Source organism: Papio anubis, chromosome 1 (assembly GCF_008728515.1).
Source record: "Papio anubis isolate 15944 chromosome 1, Panubis1.0, whole genome shotgun sequence".
Taxonomy (NCBI): domain Eukaryota; kingdom Metazoa; phylum Chordata; class Mammalia; order Primates; family Cercopithecidae; genus Papio; species Papio anubis.
In genome coordinates, this window is record NC_044976.1 from 148,716,781 (window position 1) to 148,739,536 (window position 22,756).

The 22,756-nt window shown below is 35.8% G+C and overlaps 1 protein-coding gene across 22 annotated transcripts in view; it reads right to left on the bottom strand.

Moving 5' to 3' along the window:
- RPS6KC1 (ribosomal protein S6 kinase C1) overlaps positions 1-22,756 on the bottom strand; it is a 211,674-nt gene that overhangs the window by 139,956 nt on the left and 48,962 nt on the right. For 21 of the 22 annotated variants that reach the window (XR_642595.3, XR_001898922.3, XR_001898923.3 and 18 more), the window contains 2 exons: positions 18,787-18,902; positions 9,286-9,379 (listed from right to left, as the gene is read on the bottom strand). Coding sequence is in view for 7 of the 22 variants with exons in the window: in XM_003918804.4 (XP_003918853.2) it covers positions 9,286-9,379; positions 18,787-18,902 (210 nt within the window). In the remaining 15 variants the exon portion in view is untranslated. The remainder of the gene's footprint in view (positions 1-9,285; positions 9,380-18,786; positions 18,903-22,756) is intronic. The other variant, XM_017954603.3, reaches the window with a different exon arrangement.

Consider the following 22,756-nt stretch of genomic DNA (forward strand, 5'->3'; position numbering starts at 1 on the left):
AAACTTTATTTAGACATTGAAGTGTGAATTCCTTATAATTTTCCCATCACAAAATCACAAAATCATATTCTTTTAATTTTTTTAACCATTTAAAAATGCAAAAACCATTCTTAGTTTTCAGGCCATACAAAAAACAGGTGTGGCAGGCCACATTCAGCCCATAGAACATAGTTTTGCCAACCCCTATTTTAAATTCAAATTGCCTACTTCATATCAAATAAAGTAAGTTAGGGTAAAAACATGTTACTGGCCACTAAGCCCAAATTTCTAATCAGCTTTAGATGCCGCTTTGGCACCCTGTCAATATATATCCTCATTTTCAACTTTTTTCAAGTCCTTAGAATGCCCAAAAAGAACAAATTCTATTCCCAAAAAGCAACAGATTTCATTAAACCGACAATCTCAAATGAGATTCATTGAGCCTAGTGAAAATCTTTTCAGTTCTCTGACATTTCAACCATACAGACAGTAACAGTACTTCATAATAAGAATCTTTTATAGCAATCCAAGTTATTTATCTATTATCCTAAGAAATATATATAAATTTTATGAGATTTTTCTTAAATCATTTTAAAACATGTTACGTATTTCTATGTAAACTTATTTCCTAAAATGATGCCAATATATAACCTAGCCCGTTGAAACTAATAAACAGATAAGGTTGAAAAAAGTTCTGGTTTATATAGCTAATCACAAAAGAAAGGAAATGCTCTTTTGTCTGTTCTCTGGTGTCTTGTCACTACAACCTTCACACCATCTATCACATTGTTCTGTTTCATGTTTTGCCCCATTTTTCCTTTTAACAATAACAATAACACCAAAGGGCAAGAGGGCAAAGTTATGTATACTCTGTTTCTTGGCTTTTGACCACAAAAAAACTAGTACCATAGTCATATTTCCTCTTACTTTTCAAATCATATTTTATTAGCAATGAGAATCATAATTAAATGAGATTAGATCAAAAAAGTAAGACCATTAAAATACCTACAGAGAAAGACAGTAAGATTAAGTAAATAAACATTCCATACAAAGTGTTCCTTTTTAAATTCTAAATAATTTCTTAATTCAGCATCTTTAAAAGCAAGCACACATACACCCCAGCAGATAAAAAAGAGAAATTTATATTGCCAAACCAGAAGAAGCAAAGAAAAATAAAAAGACATTTATTTTAACCTTTTTAGAGGACAATTTGCCAATGCATATCAAAAGTGCAAAATTGCTTCTTTCACCCAGAAATTCAGCAATTTATACCAAAACCAATCAGAAATGTACAAAACAGATCTACATACAAGAATGTCCATCTGTCCATCACAAAAATTAGTAAAAAGGTGGCAATAACAAATTCCTAACAATAGATTATAATACCTCCTTATGATAAAATACAGCTATTAAAATCATTTTATAGAATATTTAATGCTAAAGTGTCTTTTTGATATATTATGCAAAAACAACAAACTACAAATGAGTATGTATACTATAATTCTACTTTAAAAACAAACACACATAGAAAAGAGGCTTTCACTATTAACAGTGATTTTCTGTGTATGGTAAGATTACAGGTAATTCTATAATATAGATTTTAAGAATATACTTTGTGTATGGTAAGCCCTTAAGCTCAGTATCTGAAAGATACCAAAAGAGATGCATCAGGGGCCAACATTGGGAATTTATTTGAATAAAAGAAAGTTATACAGGTATCATTTGTGAAATATAAACCTATATGGATCAACCATCAGCTAGTGCCAAGAATCCCAAACTTAAAAAAGGAGTTAGACATGAGTATAAAGACAGATCTGTTTAAAGCAGGCAAACCCCTGACACCTCTTCCTTGCCCACCTTATTCCTTTAACTCTCCTCTTGAAGCTGCACCTTACCATGCCTGAAAAGCCTAACCCTACCATATCTCCTCGACCATACAATGCAACTAATCATCTTCTAGTACTCACTGGTATCTTTCTCTTCCATATTTAAGCAGTTTCTAAATTCTCTTCTTCTCAATGAAGTATTTTCCGGCCAGTTCAAGGAAGATAACATTTTAAAATTCCCTCCACCACCACAGCAATGAATCTTATTTACAAACATACTATATGTAAATATTCAATGCCTAATTTATATTATATAGTTAACACATCTGCTTAATACAGTGCTTGTTCAACTCCTAGAAATCACACTACGATTCAACTTATTTTATACAAAACTACATGTAAGTATCATACGAAGCGCAAACTAGCTCCCTGAAGCCCAGAAAGAAAGTTAACTCGTAAGATACAGGGAGCAACAAGCAAGTGACAGGTTCTCAGTCTAGGTAGGAAGGATACTGTGGATAAGGCAGGGCAACCACTGACATTTGATATAATATAGAGACTATTTGTCAAAAGTTAAACCAACCTGAAGTCAACCCCATACTTAAAGAGGCCCTCTGGGCCATCGCAAGAGTAAAAGGTGCATCCTTCACCAACACCATCAAGGCAAAAACCTAAGCTTTTTTTGGAAGTGATACAAGGGGAAAAAGTCAAAGGTTCTATGAAAGCGTTCTGCCTCCAGGTTCATATCACAGAAATTCAAGTCTCAGGGCTATTAGAGGGCCCCAGGTGACTTGTTAAAAAGCAGCTACAGACATAGGCGTTTATTTAGCATCCCAGTTCACCTACCTACCCTTACCTCTGTGCTTTGAACTGCTCAGAGTAGGGCAGTATAGTGAAATCTGTCTAGGACACCATCTCTGAAAGACAGGCCCCAGGGGAACAGGTTGAGTTGCCATAGAATAAATCTTTATACTATAAACTATCAGAAATCTGTATTTGAAGACCATCTGTAAAAAGAGATCGGTTTCCTTTAGAACAACAGGTGGTCTCTCATGGGTGACTATATATAAAATACATGGCCTCATTATTATTAGCTGATAGCTTTCACTGAGCCCTGAGGTTCAAATATTGCCATAGTCAACAAAAAGGAATTTCTATTTTTCCTAGTAGCAATGACTCATGCTCCATGCACAAAGCAAGTTATCTAGCCAGCAGAACAAAGGTTACCCTAAGGTAGAAGACACACATATCAGTTTCCATTAAGAAAGAAGCCCTTATAAATATGATTTTAAGTGAATACCTAAATCTAAAGCTTAATGCTAGTTAAGATTCCTGTATGTGATTCCCCATTCATCATTTAGTAATAGCTATTGTTACAAAAAAGAACGTTTCCTTTCAAGTTTCACATTTTTATAACGTTCTTGGGTCATGTCTACAGTTCCTTGAAAACGTATGAAAAGAGCATCAGAATATCTCGTACAGATCTGGAAAAACAACAAAATAAGCCCAGAAAACAACACAGCAATCTTAATTACAACCCTAATACTGCTATTTTATCATAATAAAGATCCACTGCTTGGCTTCATTTTTTACCAAATGAACTTTGTACTCTGCTACTCTCCATAACTTTCTCTAGCCTGCAGGATATCAAGCCCATTACCAGTACGCAAGTAGCTCATGCTGAATTTTCTATACCAAATATGCCTTCTCCCTGCCTCCCCTCCATAAAATGGAATCTCTTAATTTCAAAATATAGTTCTGTAAGTGCTATCAAATACCTGGAGTACCTCAGGCACATGGCTAAACTTCTCTGAAATTCAAACTCTGTATTGTAAAATAAGACATTTAAGTATATCATTTCTAATGATTCCCATGGCATACCATGAATATTCTGTTATTTGTCCCACCTAACCCCCAAACTCCTAATATCCAATATTATCCTCAATAGCCCTAGAATTTTTAAGAGCCAATATTTATCATCGGTGTCATGTGTATAATTTACACACACTGGTACATTCTCATTTGTGGTTATCTTGGAAAAAAACAAATGACCTGTTCTTTTTTGTCAAGCTCCACTACCAAAGAAAATTCAGTTAGGGGCAGAGAATAAAATTAAGTTGAGTAAATAAGCACATAACAGAAAACAGAATCTCTTTCAGCTGAGTATGCAAGAGATATTCTAATATACCTAACACCAAAGGGCCTAGAAAAATGCCAGTAACAAGATTTAGAGTTCTCATGCTGCCACCTAGTGGACATTTGCACTTAATTTTACTTTTAATTTAAATTACTTGCACTTTCTATACATTTACATTTAAATTAATATTTAATACTTTCTATATTTTGTCAGCTTAAACTACACCATGTAGTAAATAGGCTTTAAGTTTGTCTTGAAAATAGATTTAGATTATTAAGTAACCAATCATGTGACAAATATTCCTATTTAAAATAACCTTCCACAAAGTGTCAAAGTTTAAATCTATTAAATGAAAATAACACAAATAATAAGACATAATGGTATTTTGATACAGAAGATTTTTTCAAACTTAAATAACTATACACCTTTCCAATTAGACCAACCACTGCTTTAAATATAATCAACACTATTCAATTCAACACAGTTTAATCACAATCTTCATGTCTGTCTACACATGGGAAAGAATTATCAGGTGACTGTAACCACAAAGATAAATTGAGTGATCAGCTTATTGTATGTAGCAGATCTTAAGAACTAATATTCTTAAATGTCTCCTGGAATAACAAAATCTACCCCCACCTGCCATCAAATAAACATACAAATCTTGAGCTTAATGTCATTTAAGGGATCCGTTACAAAGACCAGCAATAGACGCTACCCTCAAAATGTACATTTCATTTACTTTAAAACGGTTAACTCAAGACAGTTTAATAGATCCTGTCGTATCTCTACAATTGTTACAACAAGCATTTGGGGAGTTCTTAATCCACAATTTCCAGCCAAAAAAAAATGGGGGTAGATTTTGTTATTCCAGAAGACATTTAAGTATATTCATTCTTAAGATCTGCTACATATAATAAGCTGATCACTCAGTTTTTCTTTATGGTTACAATCACCTAATTATTTTCTCTCATTTGCTGCATGAACCAGAAAAAATGCCCCTCCTCAAACTGAAAAGTAATGTGTTAGGAAGAGGAAATGACACAGGTTACCACATGAGACTATACCAATATCCAAGTTTCTGATATCGAGGCCAGCATGGCAGTGAAGCAATCTACGCCCTTCAAAAAGGCCAAAAGGTGAAAGAAATATGTCAAGGAGCTCAACTGATAAGCACCGATTTGGGCAGGTTTCCACAAATGTCCTAGTAACTTCACAGCTAAATTTAATTCAAGGAAAAGATGTAAGTTGAAACAGACAAAATGGAAATAAGATGTTAGCAACAAATTACATCTTCTTTCATCTTAGAAAAAATATAGTTTAACTTCTTTGAACAAAGGAGATAAAGAGTAACCAGGATTTCATTTTTAAAATGTAAAACAGTATTAACTTTTTGTTTAAAAACCTACTAAATAATATCCTAATTTTTGATTTCATATTAAACAAAATATATTTACCAGTTTATCACCAAATTATTTTTTTACAAAACCTTAAAGGGGTTTCTCTATCCCATGCTACTACAAAGTAACCGTGATTTTAAAAAACAGGCCAGGCACAGTAGCTCACACCCATAATGTCAGCACTTTGGCAGGCCAAGGCAGGAGAATCACTTGCATCCAAGAGTTCGAGACCTGCCTGGGCAGCATAGTGAGACCCCATTTCTACAAAAAATTTAAAAAGAAAAATTAGCCAGGCATGGTTGTGCCTGCCTGTAGTCCCAGCTACTCAGGAGGCTGAGGAAGGAGAATCACTTGAGCCCAGGACATCAAGGCTGTACCCAGCCTGGGTAACACAGTGAGACCCTATCACAAAACAAATAAACAGAAATCCAGATCTTCATGTTTTCCCCAGAAAACTTTCATTTCAAAGTATATTAGGATCTGTCGACTGCATTTTTAAGGTATTAACAAAAATAATGATCACTTCACCTCTACATCTGTTCTCTGAGAAGTGATCAACTTGCCATGTCACTCTAACTGTAACTAAAGAACATTGAAACAGCAGACTATATATTAAGATTTACCCCCTCCGGCTTACTCCACCAGCTAGCTAATACACAAATATGAAAAATGACAATCCACCTTTAAAACACGGCTTAAAACAGTACACTTAGAGAAGTTTTCAAGGGGTGAATCACTTTCTCACATTTTAGCTCTAAATCCAAAACCGAAGCATTTGTCACCATGATCCCTCTAACAACCCTCCATTTTGCTGCATACCTGTGGGGCTTGGCTGGCTGCTGACTTTCCTGCTCTTTTACTACTAGATGTTCCTCTCCCTGGTTGTCTCCAGAGTTTGCAGACCTTTTGGTATTAAGTATATCTTCCACTTTCCCACTATACCAAATAACCTCAGGATATTTAAAAGCCATTTTCCCTATCAAATAACAATGAATTTGCAAGCTGTCTGACACTTTGATCTATCTGTATTTATCAACCTAGTATCTTTCCGCAGGATTAATTTGCCAGGCATACAACTTTTAAAGGGAGGGGAGAAAAACAACATAACCATTAACAGCATTTCCAGTTCCATGTTTTTCATTCTTCATGGATCACAGTGTGTTTCAGAGATGGTAATGTAGTTGAAAAACTAAACCGCACTGACAGGATAAAATGTCAACATTCTTTTTAGATGTCATAAGTCGTTTTCTGTGTTTTTAACAGAAATGTTGGCCCCACTTTCTCTCATAAAAGCACATTTCTAAAAGGTAAATCCTTCCAAAGAAAACACATCTTTTTGAAACTTCAGAGGTAAACTCTGAAACCACTGCTTTAGGAAGGGTCACCCTTACAGCTCAATTTGCCTGAGGCTGTCCTGTGTCATGTTTGTGGCCTTGGTATAACTACTCATAGCACTGTCTATAATTCTCAGAAGTGTCCCAGTTTGGACAATAAACTACATGCTGACCCTGGCTTTAGGTTGTGTCTCCTTCAGCATTAATACAGCCATCTGTTCACCTTGAACAGCCATCGATATTTTAGAATACCATCCCAAGCAAACTCATTCCTAGTAATTATGCTTCTCCCCTTCTAGCCTAGACTACAGCAAAGAACAGAAAGATCTCTGCAGAGCTTGCATCCACGATTGCCTTACACTAAAATAGGCTCCCGAGATACTCTTCTCTCACCATGGTTGACTCCCACCTAGTAACAGAAGCTTACAGTAGGTATCAGAAGAATATAACTACTCCCGTATCACAAAACCTTTGATTCTTCTATCAAAAAAATAGAGAAAAGAAACATTCTGCATTTCTGACTATTGTACTCTTCGTTGAACACTCTCATAATTTTTTTTTTTTTTTTAGACGGAGTCTCACTCTGTTGCCCGGGCTGGAGTGCAGTGGCGTGATCTTGGCTCACTGCAACCTCCACCCACACAGTTCAGGCAATTCTCGTGCCTCAGCCTCCCAAGTAGCTGGGATTACAGGCACCAGCCACCTTGTCTGGCTAATTTTTGTATTTTTAGTAGAGACGGGGTTTCACCATGTTGGCCAGGTTGGTCTCAAATTCCTGACCTCAAGTGATCCTCCTGCCTCGGCCTCCCGAAAGTGCTAGGATTACAAGCGTGAGCCACCATGCCCAGCCTCTCCTACAAATCTTTCTAACTCTCCTACTTGTTCTCTATTGGGTGTCACAGAATCAATATGGAATCAAGTGGAAAATGTGTACTCCTCTTTCTCAGGAGTAGAGAAACTGAGGCAACAGCCAGCTTAGGTTATCCAGAAAAGTCACCTTCCAAAGAAACTAGTTCTATTAAAATCACATTGGGATCCCAAGCAGGCACTAGATTTTCCAAACCTTCACAAGGATCTCTGATTAAAATAGGTCACAAAAAAGATTATTTTACCACCACCCCCCCAAAAAAAAAAAAAACCATAATAGATTATAAAGTAAAATTACTGTCAACAATGTTTTTCTATGACCCTGGCAGAATCAAGGTGGAGTCCAAGGTACTGAGAACTCAATGAAGACCCCTGGGCATGTGGGCCCCATGCATTACACAGAACACAAAGTTTAAATAAATAGATGTTAAGTCAATGGAAAATACAATGAAAAGCAATAAAAGCTAACCACTTCTCAACATGGTAGCACCAAAAGAAAAAAAATGTAAGTGCATCAGCCCACATAATAGATAAGAACACGTTGCTATTACCAAATCACGATGGAAATTTACTGCAACAGATTTACGTCAGTGTGGCTGCTGCTGTATGACAGAGTACATACCCTCACAAAAACAGCACTACAATGAGATGACGGCTACCTCATCCTCACAAAGCATCCTCCTCCACCACACATTCTTACCGAGATAAGAAATACTATTTAGTCTATTATTTTACCTTTAATAAACCAAACTAAGCCAGCTAAAACAAATCTAACTATCTACTTTGATTTTAAAAACCCCTCCTACCCTTGCCCCCAAATCTTTTTTTAATACCATAACCTTCCCTGAAAAAAAACTAGTTACAGAAATCCAAAGGCTGAAATGTACATATTTTAATTTTCCTATAAATTCAAGTGTGCCTTAATAGAGGAATAAAACAAGAGATTAACCATTCTTGAATGAAAGTGATTAAAATTTGATTTAGACTCATTTTATCTAAAAACGTATCAAAAACACTAAAACTGCCTTAGGGTTTATTCTTTCTGGGTAAATGACTAAATCTCTAAAGTCAGTCTTGAAATTAATTGTCTAAAAGTCAGATGTGCTAAAGAAATGAGTAAGACTTTTTTTCTTTTTTTTTCTTTTGAGACAAAGTCTCGTTTTGTTGTCCAGGCTATAGTGCAGTGGTGCAACCTCGGCTCACTGCAAACTCCACCTCCTGGGTTCAAGCGATTCTTGTGCCTCAGCCTCACGAGTAGCTAGGATTACAGGCGTCTGCCACCACGCCCAGCTAATTTTTCTATTTTAGTAGAGACAGGGTTTCACCATGTTGGCTAGGCTGGTCTCAAACTCCTGACCTCAGGTGATCCACCCGCCTGGGCTTCCCCAAGTGCTGGGATTACAGGCATGAGCCACCATGCCCAGCCAAGTAAGGCATTCTTACACTAGACAATACAAATTCAGAACTACTCATTACACATTTCATCACCTCTAAGATGCCATTAATTGGAGGATTATTTTATATACCACTAAGACAAAAAGCTGTCAAATAAATATGGTATCACTGACCCAATATCATGCACCCAATATCAGTGACAGTAAAATGTGAAGAAAAAAGGTATCTTAAGAGTCAGTGAAATACCCTCAAATTCCTATATACATCTGTGTTTTTGCAATGCAGATATGATTTATAGTCTTCTGCAATCAAAACCTTCAAAATGCAAAAAAATTAAAATCTCTTACCTTCCGTACTACATTCAGGAAAGGTATCAATGAGGGAATCTGAGTGAGCTTCAGCAGGACCAATTAATTCAGAACTATCATTAATTATTCCACCCTAAAAAGATAAGAGCAATTGTGCTTCATTAGCATTAAGAGCATAAACAATACTAAATTAAAAATAGTTATCCCAATTAAGTATGTGTAAAAATTTACAGAAACGACCATACTAATCTATTAAACTAGATGACAAGTGTTTTCGAAAAAATCAGTAAGTGTATCAATATTGGTTCATCGACTGTAACAAATGTACTACACCAACCCAAGATATTTAATGGCAGAAACTGGGGGCTGCAGGGGAAGAAGAGATATTGAGAAAACTTTGTACTTTCTGCACAATTTTTCTATAAACCTAAACTGCTCTAGAAATACACTATTATTTTAAAATTCAATAGGAATATTATCATGTTTATAATAATATGTGGTTTTTTATAAAAGTATATTATGTTAATTCTAACCAAGTACTCATTAAGCAAATGCAGAAGAAAAAAAAAATGAACTAAAGAGTATTGTTCAGTATCCTTGGGGACTGGTCATTTTAATTAGTGATAAATGATGGCCCATCAGGAATTCATTGAATTTTATCTAATTATACCCTACAACATATCACACAGCACCTCAGGTGATCTGAGAAGCTATTTAAAGTTTGAGAACCACTTGTATACAATATAGGTAAAACTAAAAAAAAATGAAGGTACTTTCAGTAGAGATATCTTTTAAAGACATAAAAAAATATAAAATTGATTTCTCTATGTGGCCATCATTTTAATTCCCTATTTAGGTTTGCAAATTCACGCCTCAAAAAGTTATCTTACTCTACATGCAGCTAGAGAATGATATCATCAGACAAGTAGTGGTGGTATGATGTTATGCTATGGCTTTATGAAGTGAATGCTCCAAGCACGATATAAGAGCTTATAATCCTTAAGTAATTAAAACAATAGCTCTTCTGCTCCTTAATATCTTCCCTTCTACCTTCTACCAACAGTTCTATCCCTCCAAACACTACTAACAGAATAATAAAGCTCAAAAGAATTACAAGCCCCCATTTCCTCTCTACTTCAGCACAAAAAAATTCAATGACTATCTTTTTTCTTTTTTTTTTTTTTTTGAGATGAAATCTTGCTGTCTCCCAGGCTGAAGTGCAGTGGCATGATCTTGGCTCCCTGCAAGCTCTGCCTCCCGGGTTCACGCCACCCTCCTGCCTCAGTCTCCCGAGCAGCTGGGACTACAGGCACCCGCCACCACACCCGGCTAACTTTTTTGTATTTTTAGTAGAGATGGGGTTTCACCGTGTTAGCCAGGATGGTCTTGATCTCCTGACCTCGTGATCCGTCCGCCTCGGACTCCCAAAGTGCTGGGATTACAGGTGTGAGCCACGGCGCCCGGCCATCAATGACTATCTTTACCTAATCAGAAGTCCCTTCTCTGTCAACTTAATTTTAAGGAATAGAAATTCGAAATGGTCCCTGTCAAATTACCAAATTTTACTTCCCTGAGTGTTATGTGAACTAAAATTTTAAAAATGATTATTCTCTTTAGGAACAACAATGTATATTACTTTATTCTACCCTTTATTACAATACTCAGATTACAGCTTATATTTGAACTTTTCTCCAAAAAGAGTATCTATTGTAGACTAAGTCATCTTTTAAACAACATCCAAACCTAATCAAGATTTTCGAGTATTCTAGAGAATGTTAAAAGACAAAATAAATTTTAAAAGAAAGTATCTTTCAACTATTAACTACCTCTTCTACCACTAGGTGTGCGATTTAAGTTACCTACCTATAAAATGTCTTCTAAGACATTATTTTATTTTACATATTTCATGCAAAATAAAAAATACAAAGTATTTAGAACAATGTAGGCACTCAATAAATGTTTATTATTAGTTGACATAAGATCTTCTTGTAAGATAAAATTTAAAATGCAAAAAGAGTATCTGTTGTAGACTAAACCATCTTTTAAACAACATCCAAACCAAATCAAGATTTTCAAGTATTCTAGAGAATGTTAAAAGACAAAGGCAATTCTAAAAGAAAGTATCTTTCAACCATCAACTACCTCTTCTACCACTAGGTGTGCGATTTAAGTTACCTACCTATAAAATGTCTTCTAACTAAGATGTTATTTTATTTTACATATTTCATGCAAAATAAAAAATACAAAGTATTTAGAACAATGTAGGCACTCAATAAATGTTTATTAGTTAACATAAGATCTTGTAAGGTAAAATTTAAAATGCAAAACGTTTTAGCTCATACTCCTAAATATTTTATTTACCTAGTTTAACAAACACTGTTATAAAAAATAAATAGTAAAGAACAAATATTTAATGAAACACAACAAAAACCGTTATACAGGAACTAGAGGGATGTAGCAGTAAAATAATGCCACAATCCTAATTTTAAATTTCTAATTCAAAAATAACCTTTTGGGTGTTTCTGAGTATGCAGTAAAAAAATTTCACAGAAATTCTGGGATACATAGTATCTCAAAGTTTTTTTGTTAATGAAGAGTCTAACAGGGAAGGACTTCTGGTATAGTGAAGTTAGGAGATCCAGCAAATGCTTTCCCCAAAAGGCAATTATAAATCTGGAGAAATCTGTCAAAACCACCATTGAGGGCTCTGGAAATTGACTAAAAGCATAAAGCAAATGAAACAGTGGCTACTGAGAAACCACGGAACCACAGGTAAGAACTATGCAAGTCTGTGATGTTCTTGCCTCGGTTCTTCCCAACCCCCATACCAGCTGGGTGATGACAGTAATTACATAAAGGCAAGGCAAGTCTTGAAAACCAGCAGGTTCACTTTTGAGGAGGCTAACATGATTTGGATTGAAGCACAGAAAAAAATAAAAATCCACCCCAAATATTATTGTCAATAATAGTAGCAATCTCAGGGCCAAACATACAGCAAGGAAAAGTGATGGCTCAGCACGCCTGAAGCTGCAGTCAGGAAAAGACCAGACAGTAGGGAGATCCAGAAAAATAACATAGCCACAGGGGGTCTTCATAAAGCTCACTACCCATCTATGTAGGGACCAGAGAGGGGTCAAGCTATCCACGAATACCTGGCAAACCATGAGACAGTGCCCAGGCACAGAGGAAATTCGAGACTTCAGAGGAAAGTAAAAGCCAGGGCAAATTTTAAAACAGCTGAGACTTTGAAAACACATTTAAAAATCATCAGCATTAAAAGGAAAGCATATAATGCACAGGCGTTTAAGCACAAGCAATGACCGAGCACTGGCTTACCACAAAGCTATGCTGACACAGGTCTAACCCCTACATAGCCTGGCTTAAAAATAAAATTAAAATTAAATATTGGGCAAAGATACCAGCAGTCACACACTTCACAGGAAATGGACTCCACAGATTTACTACAGACTAAACACATTAACAAAAAGTGCTAGTTACTAAACACACTAACATAAAATGGCAAGAATCCTCAGGGAGAAAAGAACATCAGAACCTAGGGTTCTATAGTATATTATCGAAAATACAGATTTTCCAACAACAAAAAAAAATTACAGGACATACAAAGACACAGGAAACTATGTGACCCAAACATGGGAGGTAACCAGTCAATCAAAACTATCTGTGAGGGGACAAAGATGTTGGACTTGGCAAAAACTTCAAAGCAGCTATTAAAAATATGTTCAAATTATCAAAGGAAAACATGATTAAAGAATTAAAAGGACTATGACTCATGAAATAGCAAATATAAATAAACCAAAATTCCTGGGTGAACCTTCAAAACATAAATATATGTGGCCAGGCGCGGTGGCTCACTCCTGTAATCCCAGCACTTTGGGAGGCCGAGGCAGGCAGATCACGAGGTCAGTAGATCAAGACCAGGATGGTCTCTACTTAAAAAAACCCCGTCTCTACTTAAAAAAAAAAAAAAAAAAAAAAAAATTAGCCAGGCGTGGTAGCCAGCACCTGTAGTCCCAGCTACACGGAAGGCTGAGGCAGGAGAATGGCGTGAACCCGGGAGGCGGAGCTTGCAGTGAGCCGAGATTGCACCACTGCACCTCCAGCCTAGGCGGCAGAGTGAGACTCCATCTCAAAAAAAAAACCATAAATATATGTACACACATACACACCCTCTAAATCTCTAATAAAAAAAAAAAAACTTCCCACCTAAATTCCACTCCTAGTATATCTAAGAGAAACAAAAATACATATCTGCACAAGAACTTACATGTCAATATTCATAACAGCACCATTCATAATAGCCAAAAGGGGAACAATTCAAATATGCACCCACACACATTGTAGATAAACAAAATGTGGTATATCCATAGCCACACAAACGAATATTACACAATCACAAAAAAGAATAAAGTACTGACGCATGATACAACATCAATGAACCATTAAAACATACTACTACATGGAAAAAAAAAAACACAGTTTCATTCAAAATAGCATCATAAGATTAAAATGCTTACAAATAAGTTTAAGGCAAGAAGCTCCAGACTTATACCCTGAAAATTATAAAACATGGCTTAAAGAAATTACAGAATATCAGGCCAGGTGCAGCAGCTCACGCCTGTAATCCTAGCACTTTGGGAGGCCGAGGCAGGTGGATCATGAGGTCAGGAGATCGAGACCATCCTGGCTAACATGGTCAAACCTCGTCTCTACTAAAAATACAAAAAAATTAGCCAGGCATGGTGGCGGGTGCCTGCAGTCCCATCTACTCAGGAGGGTGAGGCAGGAGAATGGTGTGAACCTGGGAGGTGGAGCTTGCAGTGAGCTGAGATGGCACCGCTGGGCAACAGAGCGAGACTCCATCTCAAAAAAAAAAGAAAAAAGAAAAAAGAAAAAGAAATTACAGAATATCTAAATAAATGTAGAGTCATTTCATTTTCATGGATTGCAAGATAATATTGTTAAAATGACAACTTTCCCCAAACAACTACAGATTCAATACAATTCCAATCAGAATTCTGAGGAGCAAGCCAAAATAGCTCAGCTGGGAAAGCATCAAACTGGAGGATTTTAGCAGGTGTTTCCAATACCTTCAGCCAGGTGTGGTGACTCACACCTGTAATCCCAGCACTTTGGGAGGCTGAGGCAAGAGAATTACTTAAGGCCAGGAGTTCAAGACCAGCCTGGGCAACACAATGAGAACCTGTCTCTACAAAAACTTTAAAAATCAGCTGGGTGTGGTGGTGCATGTCCCAGCTACTTGGGAGGCTGAGGTGGGAGGATCCCTTGGGCCCAAGAGTTTGAGGTTAAAGTGAGCTATTATTGTGCCACTGCATCCCAGCCTAGGTGACAAACATGAGACCCCAATTCTTTAAAAAAAAAAAAAAAAAGTAAAATAATAAAATAATTTTTAAATTCTATGAGAATTTTTTGTTCACATGGATAAGCTGACACTAATAATTTTTATGGAAGTTCAAATAACTCAAAATTGTCATAACAATTTTGAAAAAGTAAAGTAGGCAAACTTACACTAGCTGACTTCAATACTTAAAAAGCTACAGTAATCAAGACAGTATCGTATTAGGATAAGAACAGGCACACAGATTAATAGAACTTATCAATAGTCCAGAAATAAGTCATCATATTTACAGTCAATTTATTTTCAGCAAGAGTCCCAAGGCAATTCAATGAGGATAGTATTTTCAACAAATGATGCTCAGAATATTAGATATACACATACCAGAAGATGAATTTAGACTGTTCCTTCACACCATATATAAAATGAACTAAAAATGAATCATAGACCTAATTGTAACATTAAAACTTCTAAGAATAAACACAGAAGAAAATCTTCATGACCCTGGGATACTCGAAAAGTCCTGGGTATGACAGGCATAACCCAAAAAAGAAAAAAATATATAAATTATACGTCATCAAAGCTAAAAGCTTTTGTGCTTCAAATGACACCATTAAGAAAACTAAAAGGCTACACAGATTGGGGAGAAAGTATTTACAAATCACTTATCTGATAAGACTGTTTATACAGAATATATTCAGAACTCTTACAACTCAGTGACAACCTAATCAAGAAAATGGGGAGATTTTAATGGACATTTCACCAAAGATATATAAAAAAAGCATAGGAAAACATGCTCAACATCATTAGCCATTAGGAAACTGAAATTAATACTATGGTGAAATACCACTGCACACCTGCTAGAATGGCTACAGTTAAAAAAATCAGACAATACCAAGTGTTGGTGAGGTTGTGGAACAACTGATAAGTTCAGACATTACTGGCTATTTTCCATTTGGAAAACAGTTTGGCAATTTCTTAAAAACGTAAACTTACCATAAGACCCAGCAATTCCTCTCCTCAGGAATCACCCAAGAAAAATGAAAACATATATCCACACAAAGATTTGTATGCAAATATTCACAGTAGCATTAGTCATAACAGCCAAAACGTAGAAACATCCAAACATGTCCATGAATTTATCAATGAATGAAGAAAATGTGGTGTTATCTATACAATGAAATACATTTCACAACATAAAATAACAAAATACTGATACATAACATGAATGAAGCTCAAAAACATTATGCTAAGTGAAAGAAACCTATATACATATGTTGTGAACAAAACGCTCATATATTGTGTAATTCCATGTATTTGAAATGATGAGGAAAGGCAAATCTACAGACAGAACAAGGTGGTTGCCCCAGGCTGGGATGGAAAAGGGGATCACCATAGCAAGCAGACACAGAGGTGAGGTAATGGAAATGATCCAAAATTGGATGCTGGCCAGGCACAGTGGCTCACACCTGTAAACCCAGCACTTTGGGAGGCCGAGGCAGGCAGACCACTTGAGGTCAGGAGTTCAAAACCAGCCTGGCCAACATTGTGAAACTCTGTCTCTACTAAAACTACAAAAATTTGCCAGGTGTGGTGGTGCACTTCTGTAATCCCAACTACTTGGGAGGTGGAGGCAGAAGAATTGCTTAAATCCAGGAGGCAGAAGTTGTGGTGAGCTGAGATCTTGCCACTGCACTCTACCCTGGGCAACACAGCGAGATTCCGTCCCGGGGGAAAAAAAAGGAATAAAATAAAATAAAATTGGATGTTGGTGACAGGTGCAAAACTCTATAAATTTACTGAAAATTAGTAACTGTACTAATACTAATAAATAACCAACCAGTGAAGAGTATGGGATGGAAAGGTGTAGATAAAACAAGTTTAGCAATATACTGATAATTTCTGAAACCAGGCAATGGGTCATAGAAGTTCATTATACTATTCATTCTACTCTTACATATGTGGTTTTTTAAAGTAAGTAAAGTTTTGTAAGCAAGTGGCTATATGGTCATTTGCATGTGGCATCATCAACGTCTCTAAAGAGAAAAATAAACTATGATACTATAGCACACCCTGTGAATTAGCTACCCCAAACCTTCCCCACAACCATCATCCATGATCAGAACTAGAAAGCTAAGAGTCACCTTCCCAGACTCCTTCAAATTAAGGATGGGCATGTGACCCAGTTCTGGCCAATGAGATGTTAAGAAGGACTATCTCTAGATCATGTTTCTGAGAAAGCTTTTAAAAACTGGCATGTTTCTTTTGGCCTTTCGCCTTTCACACCCAAACCCAGAAACCTATGTCATTGATGACATTACTGAGCTCTATACCAGCCCTGGACTACCTTCCTCACTCATACATCTTGTCATATGAGAAATAAATACCTTTTTTTTTGTTCAAGCTAATGGAACAAGTTGTGTTTTTTTTTGGGTTTTTTTTGTTTTGTTTTGGTTTGGTTTTTTTTCTTGCTTGCTTTATTACCTCTATTTAAAATGACTGAATACCACTGTTGTGATATTCCCAAATCAGTATCCTGTTCCTGCCTAGCACACTGTTAAAGATAGTTCTAAGATACTTTCCAAGATTAGTTTGACTTCTCTTAAACTGTCCAACCTTTCACAAACTCTGAAACTGACAGTCTCATTTCCCAGTGACTTCCAGCAATGATTACAATCACCAATTCCCAGATCCAGAAGAAATAACAATGAACACATAACTTTTACTTAAATTGTTTAAAGTCTTCAAAAGGACTTCCATAATGCCTAATTTTTTTAGCCATATGGCATGTGGTAATTTGCACGACAGCTTTTCACAATTTCTATAAAGCAATATTCTTGTTTAATAATAAAGTCTTTTTCCATAAAAAACATACTCCCTGACACATAGAAATAATTGTAACAAAGAACAGCAAAGAGCTAAATACTCTATCAACTTGACTTGGCCTTTATCCTAAAGATGTGCATAGGGCCATAGGCAGAAACCACATTTATTATCTCAGCCTAATTTGCAGAATGGTGAAAAATTAAGCAACACGGTCAATCATCAGAAATGTTATTTTTACTCTTCTATTACTATCATTATTTCTATTACTGTAAATTTGCAATGTCTTTCAAAAGAACTTTCTTCAGTAGATGAAACAGATCATAAAAAATAAATTCCTGGGTGACGAAGCACTGGCAAAAATAAATAAATAAATAAACAAACAAATAAAATAAATAATCTGTGTAGATCCACTAAAATCAGAAAAATTAAATATTCCACCTTTCATACATATCACTGGTTATATAGTCTAAGAAATTTAACTTACACAAGTGAAATTTTAGTTAAAGAAGTAAAAACAATTACAGCACAATCACTTAGATTTCTTTTTTTTAGAAGGCTAACTCAATGCAACAGGAAAAATGTGGTAATTAAATACAATGATATCAACTGACAACATATATCGATTCAGTTCAAAATAAATTAGAAAATTATTATTAAAAATGGTGGGGAAAAAAAGAAAACTTAAAAGAAAGCATCACATGTCTAGGAACTTAAAACACTAATACCTAATGATCTCCAGCAATATAATTTGCACTGGTCTGCTCTCTAAAACTGTGCAGTTTTATATTTTTGTTATATCTTTATCCAAGACAATACAATTATAACAAATTTAATATAGACTTACAGTGGCTTATATTCCAAGAGTAATCTGCCACTGAAAGACACTTCAAAAAGTAAAGGTAAGTACTGGAGTTTCATGATACTTCATTTTTTTAAAGTATTTCAGTTATGACAGAGTGAGTTAAATAATCTCTAAGCTCTTTGCATCAATTTTTTAAGATCCATGAATCAAAAATACTCGGGAGTCTGAGGCAACAGGAGGCTTGAGCCCAGGGACTCAAGGCTGTAGTACGCCATGATCACACCTGTCAATGGCCACTGAACAACAGGCTAAGCAATAGAGCAGAACCAGTTCCTTTAAAAAAAAAAAAAAAAAGGCATAAATTTCTAAACAAGAAATAGGAGATATGCCATAAGCATTATTATAGAGCTATTAATTTCTACTTTTATAGTGAATAACGAAATTCAAAAGTAAATGGTATTTTTTATTTTACTTTACTATGAATTACAAAACAAAAGTATTTAATAAAATAGAAAATATTCCAGAAAGACTACCAAACCTTGAAAAAATCTTCAAGCTGTTTACTATTGTAAAGAGCAGGAATATTGGCAGAGAACTGTAGCAGGTCTTCAGCACATTGTCTTCTCTCTTCGATAACAGTTTCATCAAATCGCCCTACAATTAAATAAGAATCAATTCTTAAGGGAAGAATGATCAAAAACTGGTTTATGATAGTTTATGTCCACAGATCAGAAAGTAGCAGCAGGCCTATCACTTAGTTGCTTTGCTTATTATGCAAACTTCTGAAGTCAAATCTAATCTCTACAATTAGAATCAGCAGTACTCTCGCTAGAAAAGAAAATGTTTCTGATAAAACAAGAGGCAAAGGTGTCAACTGATAAATAAACGGTATGTTCATAATTTAGAGCCTGTCAATTTAAGAAAGTTACCATTGAAGAAGCTGGTGATTTGAAACTAAAGTTGAAAAGAGAATTTTAAAGAAGTGAAATGGTTTTCTATAGTAATCTAATACTGTAATTACTCATATAATTTTCCCTTTTCTACTCTTTTTGATTTATAAAGGGGCTGAAGAGAGGAAATTATGAGAACATCTGTATTATCAATGGGGTCAAAAACCTCAGCTTGAAGCAAAAAGCTTTTATGCTAAATTCCATGTGTGATGCTGTCAGCATACATAACAGCATGCTTGTGAGAAAAAAAGAACACACATACAGCACCAGCCAGTTCTGCTTTACAAGGTGATCAAAAGGTGGTTTCCATAGAATTTTTAAATGATATATACAATTTGAATGCTGATAAGATATTTTCAAATATGATCATTTTGTAGTCCTCTTAGATTAGATTACCAGTTGACATTTATCATATGCCATGTATCATACTGATTGCAATAAAAAAATACAAAATCGGAAAAGTAGCATCATCACATACTTAAACATTTTAAGTACCTTTGCAGAGTATTAACAGAAAACTGAGGCATAAAGAGATTCCTAGTTATATAGGCAAGGCAAGTGCCTATATGACTGGCAAGTGAAACTGAACCACTAAAATATCCTCTGCCCAGTGTGTCTCATGCTTATGGTTAAGTGTCTATTTCATGATAACTAAAAGGATCTGAGTTCAAATATTACCTTTATCATTCACTAGCTGTAAAATCTCAGGCAGATTATTTCCTTATTTGTAAAATGTAGGAAATGAATAATGTACTTAAGGTTCCCAGTTCCCTGCCAGGCACAAAGTAAGCATTTAACAGCATATTACAGTTCTTTGAATCTTCAAGTTCTATCATAGTGACTAAAATACAGAGCATGCTAGCAAACTTTTATTGACTGTGTGAGTGAATAACAAAAACTTTTAAAAGCCATGTAAAAATAAATAAATAATTGACTTAGAGTGAAATGTTATCACAGACAATCTTCTTTTTTTTTTTTTTTTTTTTTTTTTTTTTGAGACACAGTCTCACTGTGTCACCCAGAGTGATCTCAACCTCACTGCAGCCTCAACCTCCCAGGCTCAAGCAATTCTCCCACTTCAGCCTCCCAAGGAGCTGGGACTACAGGCACATGCCACCACAGCCAGCTAATTATTTTGTAGAGGGAAGGTCTCACTACACTGCCCAGGCTAATGTCGAATTCCTGGATGCAAGTGATTCTCCCATCTAGGCCTCCCAAAGTGCTGGGATTGCATTGCAGGCATGAGCCACCATACCCAGCCTATAACAGGAAATCTTTACAGTGGATCCATACACAACCTCTTAGGCAATGGTTCACGGATGGGCTCCAGAGACAATAATCTCACAGAATTCCATGCATACATATATATACACAGGTGCATTTTTCTAAGGATAGGGTCTATAACTTTTACCAGTGTCCTGAAAGAGCCTAGGACCAAATAAAGGTCAGCAGGCAAGTGGCAGCCAATTAGAGGATTCCTAACATTCTGTATACTGCTTTACTTACTATAGAATAGGCTGTCCACTGCTATCCAAATATGTGTTCTTGCTTTCTTCCTCAATTTTTATTCAAATGGGTACATGACAGCCCAGGGGCGGGGGCGGAGGGGGGGGAAACTGTAATTGCCAGCTTGCTTTGCAGTTAGGCATACACATAAACTAAGTTCTGGCAAACAGCATATAAACAAGTTATACTGTAGCTTCCCAGAAATCTTTTTAAAAGACAAATGACATACAACCTCTCTCTCCTTTTCTTCTTTGTCCCTTCCCCCTTCCAAGAAGAACCAAGAAATGGAAGGTTAAAAATGACACAAACAGGGTGCAGTGGTGCAAACCTATAATCCCAGCTTCTCAGGAGGCTGAGGCCAGAAGGATCACTTGAGCCTAGGAGTTCAAGTCAGCCTGGGCAACATAGCAAGACTACATCTCATTAAAAAATGACAGGGCAACAAGACAGGAGCTTGGATTCCGGGTCACTGTGCAGCTGCCACGCTTGAGGCTACCTCCAAACCTTTTGCCATGAGGAAGAAATTGACTTCTATCTTAAGTTTCTCACAAATAACCAAACCCAACATAATCCATTATGCTACATTTGTTTTTGTTAGTTCTCAGTTCAAGTGCAACAATTAAATTCAACCCTCCCAATAACAATACCAAATCTAAAATGACACTACTCACTTACCTATCACTAATATTATCTAGAAACAAATTTGCAAGAGCCCCAATAGGTAAAACCAATTCTCTGGCTTGAAAACAATCTAAATGAGTTAATCTTAGGAAAAAATCTACTGGTCAGCTAGATTAAATGCTCATTATTCCTTATTTTGCCTAAATAAGAAAGTATGAATCAGTGTTTATGATTATAGTACAACATATTTATCCCTTAAAAAAGTAAATTCAAGTGCCTATAAATTAATATTAATAATTGCGTAAATATCTAAAAGCTTAGAACAGTAACCCAGAAAATGCACACGTTATTTTATGCTTCGACCCACTAGACTACCTGAGAATATCTTTAAATGCATTAACTACTTGTTGAGAAATCTTAACGAAAGTGTTCTTAATATTTAATAGTACCCTAAAAAGATCTTATTTCTATCTGAAACAAATACAAAAAAAATTAGAGGCTTTAATCTTCCCCATTCAGCTAAAGTAAAACACTTAAGCAATGGAATAAATGCCAAAAGCATATCTTCTTGTACTTCTATTGATTTATTGTTTCTATTCCACTAAACTTTGACAAGCAGATATGAATTGAGACATTTTTTTCAGAATAGTGCACAACCAAAAATAAAGCGTTATGCATTAAGTAAGCTTCAATTACATTGAATCCTATCATCAGAACAAATACGATAAAGGAACATGCTCATTTCTTTGTTCCTAAAATACTTCAGAATAACAACAGAAGAATGGTATTAAGTGGGCAAAGGACATGAACAGACAAGCACTTCTCAAAAGAAGACACACAAGCAACCAACAAACATGAAAATATGCTCAACATCACTGATCATCAGAAAAATGCAAATCAAAACCATAATGAGACACCACCTCACGCCAGTCAGAATGGCTGTTATTAAAAAGTCAAAAAATAACAGATGCTGGCGAGGTTGCACAGAATAAGGAATGCTAACAAACTGTTCGTGGGAGCGTAAATTAGTTCAGCCCCTGTGGAAGGCATGTTTGAGATTTTTCAAATAACTAAAAATAAAATTACCATTTTACCCAGCCATCCCATCACTAGGGATATACTCAAAGGAAAAATAAATTGTTCTACCAAAAAGTCACCTGCACTCTCATGTTTATCATAGCACTATTCATGATAGTAAAGACATGGGATCAACCTAGGTGCCCATCAACAGCGGACTGGATAAAGAAAATGTGGTACATATACACCATGGAATACTTCACAGTCATAAAAAAGAATGAAATAATGTCCTGTGCAGCAACATGGATGCAGGTGGAGGCCATTATCCTAAGTGAATTAACACAGGAATAGAAAACTAAATACCACATGTTCTCACTTATAAGTGAGAGTTAAACACTGGGTACACATGGACAC